Source organism: Vombatus ursinus, unplaced genomic scaffold (genome assembly GCF_900497805.2).
Source record: "Vombatus ursinus unplaced genomic scaffold, bare-nosed wombat genome assembly UNPS02014852.1, whole genome shotgun sequence".
NCBI lineage: Eukaryota > Metazoa > Chordata > Mammalia > Diprotodontia > Vombatidae > Vombatus > Vombatus ursinus.
This window is the reverse complement of record NW_020954630.1, coordinates 2,695,207-2,708,837: the sequence shown is the minus strand read 5'-3', so window position 1 is coordinate 2,708,837 and position 13,631 is coordinate 2,695,207. Positions and strand designations below refer to the sequence as shown.

The 13,631-nt window shown below is 36.5% G+C and overlaps 1 protein-coding gene across 1 annotated transcript in view; it reads right to left on the bottom strand.

The window, feature by feature from the left end:
* LOC114027188 (polypeptide N-acetylgalactosaminyltransferase 11-like) overlaps positions 1–12,011 on the bottom strand; it is a 63,837-nt gene extending 51,826 nt beyond the window's left edge. The window contains exon 1 of the mRNA XM_027841135.1: positions 11,726–12,011. Coding sequence (XP_027696936.1) covers positions 11,726–12,011 — 286 coding nt within the window. The remainder of the gene's footprint in view (positions 1–11,725) is intronic.
* Positions 12,012–13,631: the final 1,620 nt, after the last annotated feature.

The following is a 13,631-nucleotide window of genomic DNA, read 5'->3' as shown; positions in this document are numbered from 1 at the left end:
TCACACAGCTAGTAAGTATCTGAGTCAATATTTGAACTTAGGACTTCTTATTCTAGGTCCAGTATTCTATCCATTGTACCATTTAGCTGCCTATAAACTTCTGAAAGTGAAATGGTTCTATAAGAATAGATGTACAAATCATGTCCAGTGGACAGTGGCAAGAGGAGGAGTGACCTATACCCAATAGAATAAAACTGTTTCCCTCTTCCCCTCTCATGTTACCCCCGATAATCAGTTGGCAAGAATGTAATATCATGTTTAGGTAATGATGATGGCCTTAAGATTTGAATTAAAAGCAGAAAAAAAAATTGATCAATGGAAAAGAATATAAGTTCCAGAAATAGACTCAAACCTTCTGAGACCTTCAGATAGGACAAAATAGAAGTGAAACAATGAGAATAAATATTGAGATAAAGGGATAAGATTTGACTTGGACCCATACTTCATTCCATAAACTGCAATAAATTTCAGTTGGTCAAAGAATCAAATTTTTAAAAAATGGAATAAAATGAAACAGCATTGATCTCAGCTATGCAGGAGAGACTTCTGAAGACTGCAGAAATAGAAGCTATCAGATTATTCACATATACAAATTAAAAGGCACAGTGGAGTTCCATAAAATAAATACCAAAAGGAAAACATCAGGATGGGTAAAATGGGTAAAATGAATAACAAGTATTTATTAAGTGCCTACTATGTTCCAGGCATATGAGGGCTGTGCTATATGCTAAGCTATGACGGCAAAAATACAAATTAATAAGACAAAACCTACTCACAAAAATGATAAAAAGCTTACCATCTAGAAAATATGGAAAACTGATACAAATATTTAAAGTCAACAATGAGATTCCACTTATCAAGTCACAGAGCTATGAAATGTCAGAAGTGGAAGAGATCTTAGTTCATTTTGTGTCATTACCAGACCCTTTCACTGTCTGGTAAAACCTATGTATGGCCCTCTTCTCAGAATGCTTCTAAATACACAAAACAAAATGCATAGGATTAAAAGAAAACAAATTTATACTGAAATGCAATTATCAAATTAAAAGAAAAACAACTAAGATCTCTTGATCTAGTACAATCCCTTCATATACAGATAAGGAAACTGAGGCCCTGTAAGGTGGAGACTTGGCAAAGATTGGGTAGCTATAATTGGCATAGCTGGGAATGGTTTACACGTGAAGAAATGCAAATAATAAATCTCCATGGAAATATGACATGAAAGAACATACAACACTACTAGCAATTAAAGAAATGCAAATTAAAAGAGATTTAACGTACTTATAAACAACTAAGTTAGCAAAAATAAAATGCTTAAAAACAGTCTTGGCAAGGCTATGGGGAAATAGACACACATATGTTGCTGACGGCACTGCAAATTATTTTAATCTTTCTGGAGAAAGATCTTCCAATATTTAGCAAGAGCTATAAAACTATTTGTTACCTTTTGATCCAGAAACCTATCTCTTCATTCATTTAATATTTATTATGTGAAAAGTACCATAGCAGAGAGTAGGGAAGAAACAAATATAATTAAGACATGGCACCTGCTCTTAGGAGATTCCACGCCAAGGAAATGACACAAAAGAGAAAGGAAAAAATTATACAAAGTGGTCTTGGAAACCCTGTTTTTAATAGCAAAAACTTAGATATAACCCAATAACTCTACAATACAGCATTACAAAACAAATCATGATCACATGACTCCCAGATCAATGTATATATATGTATCTCTCCTCCTCCATATTTCCAGCCACCCACTGGACATTTTGAATTGGATGTCCCATAATGATCTCAAATTTGACAGGTCCAAAACAGAATTTATTATCTTTCTTCCAAAATCTCTTGTTGTTGAGTTGTTTCAGTCGTATCTGACCCTTCATGACCCCATTTGGGTTTTTCTTGGCAGAGATACCAGAGTGGCTTGCCATTTCCTTCTCCCAAAATCTACCCCTCTTCTGAATTTCCCTCTTTCTGTAAAGACATCACTAGTCTTATAGTCATTCAGGTTTTCAGACCTGGAGTCAGCCTCAGCTCCTCATTCTCCTTCATCTCATATAGTCAGTCAATTGCCAAGTCTAACACCTCCCTCCTCATTTCTGCCTGGTAGAATCCCAAGCTTTCTTCAAAGTTCAGCTCAAGCATCAGCAGCTGCTAGAACAGTGTCAAACTCATTGCAAGCAACAGGCAAAATTCCACAATGTGACCAGAACCAGATTAAAATGTAATTGGGAAATGTTTAAAAAAATAAATTAAGATGCATCATAGATCATGTTAATTTGTGGTTTTCTAAGTCAATGTGTGGCTTGCAGGGATTCATTTCTATTTGAGTTTGGTAGAGTATTCCCCTCATACTACTTGGAATTTACTTTGTGTGTATGTCCATATATACATATACATATACATATATGTGTATATATGGACATACACACAAAGTAAATTCCAATTCCAATACATGTATACATATATATATATGTACACACACATACTTGTATGTGTACATGTAGTTTTATTCACAGAATGTAAGTTTGAGGACAGGAACTATTTCATTTTTTCTCTTTGCATCTCCTGTGCCTGGCATGGTACCTAGCACAAAGAAAGTGCTTTGTTGACGGATTAATTGATGATAACACATAGCTACCTAAATGTCATTTTACTTCTTAGTATCTATTAAATAAGGAGGTTGTATTAAATATCTCTAAAGTGGCTTCTAGCTGTAGTTTTCTATAATCTATAATGTTAAATTGGTACAAAGCGGATTGGGTTGGAAGCCAGGAAACAGCATCTCTGGGTTGGAAAGGGCCTCAGAGTTCTGATCAACCTTAATTAGGATAGGGAATCACTGAATCACAAGATCACAGGACTTCAGAGATGGAAGGGACCTTAGTGGCCATCTAGTACTACCTGAATCTGAAAAAGATTATTTAAGATAACACACCTGTCAAGTGATCACACAGCCTCCCTTGGAAGACCTTTAGTGAGGGAGAACCCAGCACCACCTTAGGCAACCTATTCCATTTTCAGATAGCATTTTAAAAAAGAAGTAATAAGGTAGAGTGGAAGGATAAATTGATAGGATGGAATCATAGGGCCTGAGTTAAAATCCTGCCTCCGTCACTTAAATGTAGTAAAGACTATTGGCCCTTACTACAAGATCATGGGCAGTTTATGTAACCTTCTTTCTTGTCTGTAAAAATCAAAGGGCAAGACCAGATGGCCTCTAAGATCTTTTCCAGGTCTAAATCCAGGATACTGTGGGGTAGGGACTGTGTGACCTGATGACCTGGTTCTGAATTAGGGCTCGGCCACTTACTACCTGTGTGTCTTTGGGTAAGTCCCACACTTCTGTGTGCTTCAACTTCGTCATATGTAAAATGAGAGGAACAGGTGACCTCCTAGAGCCATTTTAGCTCAAAATTCTATGATTTAAGTGTTAGGAGATTTGTTCTTCCATCCAGCTGAAATTTGCTTCTCTGAAATTTCCATCGACTGTTCTACTTGTAGGACCAGCTAGCTTAAGTATAATCTTTCTTCCACATGACAGCTTTTCAAGAATGTTTTTTTTTTGTTTAAAATTTTAAAACTTTATTCAGGATGTCCCCAGAATCTTAATGCAGTTTTTAACATTTTTTCATACCTTTAATTTTTTTATCTTTAATAGTATTTTTTTTCCAATTATGTGTAAAGATAATTTTAAACCTTCATTTTTCCTAAAATTTTGAGTTCCAAATTTTCTCCCACCTTCCCTTTCCTCTCCTCCCTAAATCAGTAAGCAATATGATAAAGGTTATGCACGTGCAATCTTGTAAAACATATTTCTATATTAGTCATGTTGTAAAAGAAGAAACAGAACAAAAGGAAAAAAAACACACACATATACACACAAAAAAAGGGAAAATAGTATGTTTTGAGCTGCATTCAGACTCCATCAGTTCTTTCTCTGGATGTGGGTAGAATTTTCCATCATGAGTCTTTTGGAATTGTTCAAGAATGTTTTTGAAGACAGTTATCGTGCACTGGGGATGAGGAATGGGTGTGGGAGGAGGTGGAGAAAGAGAGCATGGCCTTTTCTTTGGCAAGTTCTTTCAACCAATCCTTGGCATGGACTTGAGTCCCTTTGCCATCCTAGCTGCCCTTCTCTTGATATGCTCTAACTTATCTGTGTCTTTGAATTGAAAACAATATTCCAGATATGTCTCTAATCCGGGCAGATAAGTCAAAACTATCAATCAACCAATTAATAAACATTAAGTGCCTATTTTCTTTTTCCTTTTATTTTATTTTTTTAGTAAGGCAATCAGGGTTAAGTGACTTGCCCAAGGTCACACAGCTAGTATGTGTCAAGTGTTTGGTCTGAGGCCGGATTTGAACTCAGGTCCTCCTGACTTCAGGGCCGGTACTCTATCCACTGCGCCACCTAGCTGCCCAAGTGCCTATTTTCTGCCAGACACTGCTAAGCATGGGGGAAACAAATGTAAAAAAGAAAGACTGTCCCTGCTGTCAAGGAACTTACAATCTAATGGAGAGGACAATACACACAAGGAAACTGAAAAGTGGAGGGTGGGGAGGTGGACCCTGAGGAAGGTACCCTACAGCGAAGACATCCAATGGGGAAGGTACCCAACATGTGGGCATGATGCAAAAGTCAGAAAAGTCTCAAAGTCATGCTGCTAGGTGAGAAATGAGATGTTCTTAGCTGAGCCCCTTTAAATGGAGGTTTTGGAGTTCATGACTCCACCTGACAATCAGAGGGACAGAGGGATACATCTAAATGTGTAGAACTTACTCCTCACTTAATGCAGGCCAAGATTGCAAGAGTATTTTTTGGTTGCCATATCACATTGTTGACCCACATTGAGCTTACAATTCATTAAATCCCTTACATCTTTTCTCAGATGAACTTCTGTCTAACTGTTTCTCCTATGTCATATTTGTGAAGACAATTTGTTGACCCCACATATAAGGTTTTACATTTATTCCTATTAAATTTCACTTTATTAGATTCAACCCAATTTTGAGGCTGTCAAGATTTTTTTGGAGTCTGACTCTGTCATCCAGTGTTAGCTGTTCCTTCTAGCTTTGCATCATTGGAACCTTTGATATGGATGCCTCCCATGCTTTTATCCAAATCATTGATAAAAAATGTTCAACAGCACAGTGCCTAGCATATATCCCTGGGGGGACTCCATTCCTTCCAAGTTTATGTGGTGCCATTAATTATCACTCTTTTAGCTTTACCATTCAATCTGTTTTTAATCCATCTGAACATACTCTTGTCTAACCCACACTGCTACATCTTTTCCACAAGATTAGCATGAGCTATCTTATATTCTCTGCCAAAAGCTAGATATCTCTAGCTATAGTATTCATCTGACCTACCAGTTGAATAACCCTGTCAAATAAAGGAAACAAGGTTACCCTGTGAAGACCCATTCATCATGAAACCATGCTTTACCATCTCTGCTTCCCTTTCTAGATGTTTGCCAACCATCTCTTTATTAATACATTCCAGAATTTTCTAAGGAATCAAAGTCAAGGTAGCTCATCTATAATTTGTAGATTTAAATCTCTTCTTTGAAAATGGAGGCGGTATTTGAACTCTAGTTCTACAATATCTCTCCTGTTCTCCATGATCTTTTAAATATTACTGATCATGGTTCATCAATTGCATCTACCAAGTGTTTTCAGCAACCAAGAATGTAGTTTATCAAAGTCTGATGTCTGGAATTTATTAAGGGAAGCTAAATGCTTTCTTACTATCTCCTTACTTATCAAGTATAAACTATCCATTAGCCACTTTTGTTCTGTTCTTTCCAGTCCAAAGGTCATTCTCCTTGGCAAAACAAAACAAAGAAACAAAAGGGATTAATTAGCTTTGCCTTTTCTCTGTTGTTGGGAAAAAAGAAATGAATTCATTTCAGAAGAGCTTCTAAAGCAAAATATGATAGAAGTCAAGACTTTCGCAAAACGTCTGAACTTTAGCTTCATCTGCAAAACATACAATGTGAGGTACTGTATGTAAGATGCATTATATCTTACAATGTAAGACCATATTCAGAAAAACCCTAATCTACACAGTCCCTAGTCACTAAATGAAGTCCAGTAGACTAGATCTGAAGCATCTATGATAGAAGGAATAAAAATGCAATCTTGAACAATCCAACAAGTATTTGTAAATACCTACTAGATACTGACCACTATGCTAGACTTTGAGGACACAAACAAGTAAAAATAGGCTCTTTTCTCAAGAAGCTTACACATACCAGGGGTATGCTATATGAACATAAGTACATGCATGATAATTGGAGAAGGCAGGAAAGAGCACCAGTAACTAAAGAGATCAAACAAGGTTTACTGTAGGACATGATTCATGAATGAAGCTAGGAATTCTATGAAGTGGAGGAGAGAGTACATTCCATACACGGGGATAAAAAGTGGAAAGCCTATGCAAAAGAAATGAAAGTGGAAAACAGAGAATCAAGCCTGAAGAACAGCAAGTACTATAGGTTATTTAAGCTGGAACAGAGATTGTGTGAAGAAGGTGATGTGTAGACTTGTAAGGTAATGTGTAAACTTGGAAAGGTAGACTGGATCCAGATTGTGAAGGCTTTAAATGCCAAAGTGAAGCATTTGAATATTGTCCTGGAGGCAATAGGGAGCCACTTAGGTCTAAGACTAACTCAGACCTCAGTCAACATAAATCAGACTTCATAGAGACTACTAGAGCTGCGCAGAATATATGTCAAGAGAATACAAACTACTTGTTAAAGTTGACTACTCTAATAAACTATTTTCTAATTAGTAATTTTACAAGATTTTATGTGCTTCAACCAAAAAATTAATCTAGTTCACCAACACACCTCAAAGCTCTGATACTAATTTTGCACCTTTTTGCTAGACATATCACCTTCCAGACAGTAACCTGATAAAGGCAGCATTCTCTCATAGGTGTTTTCCTTCTTATTTTTAAATTCCTTCCAAAAAAAAAAGATAATTATTGAACATTTAAAAGAAGACATCAAGCCAAACACAAAAGGTTAGAGACCTCGGAGCCAGGAAGACCTGAGTTCATATCTTGCTGTGCTAGACACTTACTGGTTGTGTGACCATGGGCAAGTTACTCAATCTCTTTTAGCCTCACTTTCCTCATCTGTAAAATAGAGCTAACAGTAACACCTACCTCTCAGCATTATTGTGAGGATCTTAAAGTGCAACATAAAGGCTATTATTATTATTATCATAAAAGATCTCTAAGACTGGCTCAACAATCAGATCTGCCAGTTCTTTTGATACTATGAGCCAGATGACCTGAACTCATCAGGGGTATTGTAGTATAGTATACAGAATTCTGGAGCTGGAGTCAGGAAAACCTGGGTTCGAATCCAGACTCTGACCCTTACTCATTTGTATGCCCATAGGCAAGTCATTTAATCTCTGTAGGCCTCAATTTCCTTATCTTTACAGTGGAGACAATAATAGTCATAGCACCTGTCTCACAGGATTACTGTGAGGATGGAATGAGTTAATGAATGTAAAGTCCCCTGGAAACTTACAAGGGCTCTATAAATGTTGCTTTATTATTATCCCCTTATTTACCTTGGGTAACAACTTCCAACCTAGACATTGTTATTCTGCCCTTTCCAGTCCAAAGATCATTTTCCACAAGAGAACCAGAAAAATATCTATCCTTAGCAATTAGCCAGAGGTGTCCTACAGTGTTTCTTTTTAGCAGCCGAAGCGTGAGCATTTTATGTTCTAAAAGCATAGTATGTTCTAAAAACACATTTTGTTCACTACTTCAAATCAACCACAAAAGAACTAGAAAAATATCCACCCTTGGTTATTGTTATCCAGAATTTTTCTACTGTGTTTCTTTAGAATAAGAAATCCCCAGCCTGACTGTTGCTGGATATTTAAGGTGTCTGAGAGAATAATATCCCAAGATAACAAAAGAATTTGAAAGAGGAAAAGAAAAGTTTGCAAAAAGTATTCAAATAGTCTATGTGTAATTTTAAGTGTCTGAATATCATCTTGGAGCCCAAATATACATACCTAATATGTGAAAAATTTCAAAAGACACAATACTCTTGAAATACAAAAATTTATTTAGAAACAGTTTAAACCTATAGGGAAAGACAAGGTAGAGTCTGTTTTCCAAAGTAAAATGGAATTTAGGGTAATAGGAGTCTAAAAGCACTTCTAGGAATATGATCCTAGCTCTGCTATTAGACATGTGACCTTGGGCCAGTCATTTTATTTCCTTAGAGCTCAATGAAGAGTTTGAATTAGATGATCTCTAAGATACTTGACAGCTCTAATCATGTGAATTGATGATTCCAAATTATTTTGTTAGATGGTATTTTGTTTTCAGTTAGACTGCATGATTTTCTTCGCTGGTCTTATACTTTAGGACATCCTTCTTCTGCCTTCAGGTCTTTCAAGGACAAACACAAAATTCATTCTAAAATAGTAAACCTAATTACTCTTTGTTTTTTTTTTTACTAACTCTGACAATATTCTTCTCTTTGGCCTTATCAACATAGTTATATGTAAAGTTCAAAGGGCAAAATATGTTTCCATTATTGTACTATAGATGCATTCCTGGTAGTCTGAGAAGAAAACTAGTAGATGCATGTCAAAATGTAAAGCAAGAAAATATCTCCTCTTGGTTTCTTACCTATTATTGAATAAATTCTTCTCAAAAGTATAGAAAATTAGTAAACCCCTGAGAGTTTCTTTCTTGATAACTGAATTCATATTCTGAAGAATAAGTCTATACAATAATCATCTGTAGAAGAGAATGTTGTTCTAGAATGTTGCCAGGAATTGAAGCCAAGCTCACTGAACTATAGTTTTCTGCAATCAGTTTATTTGCCTTTCTCCAGTCCTACTAACTCCTTTCCTCTATAATCTTTCAAAGATCACTGGCAGTAACTTAGCAACTTCATCTATCACATCTTTCAGGACCCTGAAACTTACATGCATACATATATACATACACACAAACATATATATATACACATGTACATATGTGTATATATATATATATATATACACATACAGGCATGAACAGGTGTCATAGAAGTGATAGTGCAGTTTAAAGCTTTATTAGCCCTTTAAACCTTATACATTTATAAATGTAGATAGAGAAAGAGAGAGATTTACCTAATAGCTGCCATTTTTGTCTAGTTCTTTGCAATCCAAACATTTTTCTGCATCTTCAGCAGAGAAAAAAGAATCAATATTAGAGTTTGAGTGCTTCTGTCTTCTCTCTACTGACTATTATCATCATTCCATTAGCTCTGGGCATTTGTTGCTGTCTCTTCTTTAATCCTTCTGGTTTTCAAAATAGCTTTTAGGGCAGTTTTCATTGACCATAATTTTCCTCCTCAGTCTCAGCTCATTCTGAGTGTTAGTATACCTATCACTCTTGTTACAGGAATATGCCACATTTTCATATTCCATGTCATATTCATATTCCACATCTTTTTAAAATTAAAGTTGTTTTCTGAGTTCCCCATGTACCCATGCTAACTTCTTTAAACATGTCGCCATTTTCCTTCTCATTAGAATTGTTTCTTTTTGTGTCTTCAGAATTTAATTCTTGAGAGCATTCTATCTGTCCTGGGATGACTTCTGTAGAATTTTAGTCTGTTGGATCCTCCTATCCTTTCTCTGAACTCTTTGAAAACTGCTCTTCCAAAATCTAGAGCGCATGTTAGACTCGACCTGGCTTTCCCCTCCTCGATTATAATTTCTAAGAGGTAGTTATCACTTCTCAAAGGTTTCCAGAATTTCTACTTCAACAACCAGTTCCTCTTGGCTGGTCAGAATCAGGTCTAGAATAGCAATTTCCCTCTGTGGTTGTTCTGCCTTTGAAGGATGAAGTTATCATAAAGGCAAGTCAAGAAATTACTAGCTTTTATTGCTTTTGACAGAGAGAGTTACAGTAAGTTTTTGGATATCTCAGACACCACCACCCCCATCACTGCTATATCATGCTTCAAGATAGACTTGTGATCTTTTTCCTAAACTCTTCTTCTATTTCCTTTATCTTCCAGTTGCTCTATAGTATATTCTGACGACTATCACTTTGATTTCTGTCCCTACTAATCTTTACCCAAATGTTCTCCACCATATAGTTACCCTCTAATTCCTTTGTATGCATACATATCTATGTATGTATATGTGTGATATATATGCATATGTGCGTATTGCCCTTCCCCCCCTTTTCTTTAACCTATCCTATTCCCTTTGAATAAGGTATACTTTTCCAATCATATTCTAGTTATGGGTGCCATCCCATAGTCTCAATGATACCTATAAGGTTAAATTTGCCTCCCAGATTTAAGATCTCTACTCCACCTTGCTTGTTATCCACATTTTATACATTTGGGTACAGACATCTAAGGCCATGGATTTTATTGCTTGCTTTCTTGAATTTTGTTTTGTGTCGATTTCTGGGCATCTCTACTGCTGTTCTTCTTACATTGTGGTGGATGCAGTGATGCAGTGATGCACAATAGATATAAGTAGGCTAAAAAAAATGTTACCAAGGATGATGTACTTGCAAAAAGTGGCATAAAGGAGATTACAGAGCATATGTATGACCATAAAATATATATGGGTCTGTCAGGTAGTAAGAATAGACAACTCAGATGGTGTATCAGTATTCTAAAAATTATTTATAGGACAGAAGGGAAACCTCCCTGGCATTTTAGTATTTTTCTATGGAGTATTTATGGGAAAACTTGTCTAAGATTGATTGACAAGGTATGTTCTATGTCAAAAGGAGAAATGAAGTCATGGGTTGTTGAAGGTACCAAATTAAATATGGTACCTAAATTATCACATCTTCAATTTATATGTATTTTGTTCTACCTCACTGTGTGTCAAAGCTAACTAAAAGTCATTAAGTCATCTTTCCTCAAAAAAATTCTTCTTTCTATCCCTTTATTGATTTTTATTTTTTTTCCTCTAAATTCTTAGTTTCTCCTCATCTAGTAAGGGCGGGCCAGGCTGGCACTTGCCATGTGACGCTATTGTTAGTCTTCCAGGGTGACAGCTGAGATATCTCCTTACCTAGCACTAAAATGAGTTGATTGCCAGAAGCCAGAGCTTGTCTGGAGCAATCCAGGAGCCAAAACAAAAATTAAAATTGTAAGCCAAAGCAACCACTCAGCAAATGGAAAACAAAACAGGCCAAGAGAAGGGATTCTTAGTAGTTGAAAAGAGCCAATATGTTAATTCCACCTTGTTAAGAACTTGTTTGGAATGTTAAGGTAAAGGCCAGGGTTCTAGGTCTGTTTCCCTCTCTGCTCCCTATGCGCTCCCTGTTGGACAATTGTTATGAGTAATATCAGCTTGCCTCCCTACTCTCTAGAATGGGGGAAGGGAGAAGTCAAGTATATAAAGGTCAATGGACACGTTACCACTCATCAAATATCAAGACCAGAATGGGACACAATTCTCTAATTAGAGTATGAAAAGCATGGAAGAACTACTTCATGATGACTATATAAAATCATAGAAATGCAGTCATATAATTGACAATATGAAATCTAATTTTTAAAAAGGCAAGATGAGTTTTTACTGTGATCAAAAGGATAAACTCCTAAGCAACATTCAGTTGAAAATACAATTTAGAAAAGTATTTTTTTCTAAATCTTCCAATGATTAAATTATACTCTCAAAATAGCTAATAATGGAAGCTAAATCCACTTACCTAGTTCAGGAGAAATCACTATGTTATTTGTCGCTTTAATATCCTGATCTAACTTATTCTCAACTTTGTTGATTTTTAACTGTGGCCTTATTTGTTTTGAGTTATTGGAAAAGTTGGAAGAGAATTTTGTAAAAAATGGCTGATAGGGTCCAGTACCCTTGAGGGGCACATTCTTGAGAAGCAGGTTCACTTCAATATAATTTAAATAAATAAAGAACAACATGGTCCAGATCAAAGATGTAAAAATGCACCCGTGGCCAAAGTGGCGAGTCCTGAGATTTCTCATTGTAATTTCAATTTCCTGAAAGAGAAGGAAACAAAAGTTTTTTTTAGAAACTTAAATGTCCTTTTAAATAAACCATTTAACTCCAATTCAATATTTTTAAAAAAACCAGCATTCTTTTGAAGCCAAATGAAAAAAACAATAATGGTCCCAGAGAATAAAAATGAAGCAAAACTGCCTAGCAGACAAGTGGGGACCTGTGGACGAAATGGTGCATACATGGTCAGACAGAGCTGCTGCACCCGATGTTTTGCTTGGCTATTTCTCTTTGCTACGAGGGAAGGTTCCATTTCAGGGGGTATTGTGTGGTATTGCATACATCCAGAAATGACTGTGGTATAGATACAAAAGGCACCAATGGAACTTATTTTAAAACACACACACACTTTTACATCAGTATCCTTTTGAAACCAAGTATTACCATGTAACATTTACAAATCTGAAGGCTATTTTTGTTTCCACCTAAATAATTCTTTCTATTTATCAATCTATTGATCTATTTATCTACACACACATACACATATGGCATCTCCTATGAGCAAGCCACTATGTAAGGCTCCACAAGGGATATAAGGATTATTGAGAGCCCCTCAGGGGGTTTACGGTCTTGATGCATAAGGCAAATACACAAATGCGTGGGCTCCTTCAGTGTAGCCCTTCCCCTTCAGTTATCCCCTGGATCATGGTTTCACAGTCAGAGGTCTGTACCATCTCCACCACCACAGCCACCAATGTTTCTCTATATACCAGACCATGTCGTGCAATAGATTAATTCAAAGCAAAATGCACGTAATAAAACAGAATACCAAGGTAATAAAAAATTGAATTAATCATGTTTGTTTCATCAGCATATTAAGTGCTCATGGCAGCCATTCCTAAATGGCTCTTACCTTCAAACATGTCCCAGAAGCACTAGCCCAAAAGTTCTGAGCTGTTTTTTGTGTCATGGACCCTCTTGGCGATCTGGTAAAGTCTATGGGCGCTTTCTCAGAATAATGTTTTTTAAATTACAAAGGAAAACGATTATATTGAAATACAGTTTTTGCAATATTTTTTAAATCCAAGATTTATGGACCCCAGGTTAAGAATCTCTGCACTAACTTATTCCCAATGAACTTTCCTGTCTCTCTAATGCAACAATAGGGAGCACATTAATTCAATCACAGAAAGGTGTGAGGGAAATTGGGCACAGCTGCAAACTTGGGAACACTGGCTGTTCAGCACAACAACTACATCTCTAGCATTGTAGAGATCACTTTTAATTCTTTTTTTGGAACAACTGCAGTCCAGAGGACCCTGGCTTCTCTTGGTGCTGTACTCCAGGGTATACTGATCTCTCTTGACACTGTAGTCTTGCTGTCATGTTAGCCCCTGATGTTAGCTTGAGATGCCACTATCATTTTTCTTCAACTCTCTCTTCATGATAAGCTGCCTCAGAAGACTCCCCAGCCTTTTTGGTTGCATGCATTGAAAACTCTCCCATTCAATCAGAGTACATACTGGGTGGTATCATCATGTACTCCTCGCTCAACTCATTCTTTTGACTTCTCTCCCTCTTCATCAGCAGCCTTGCCTCCCTGGAGATGCCTCTATCCTGGGGGCTGCTCTTGGGATTGATAAGTC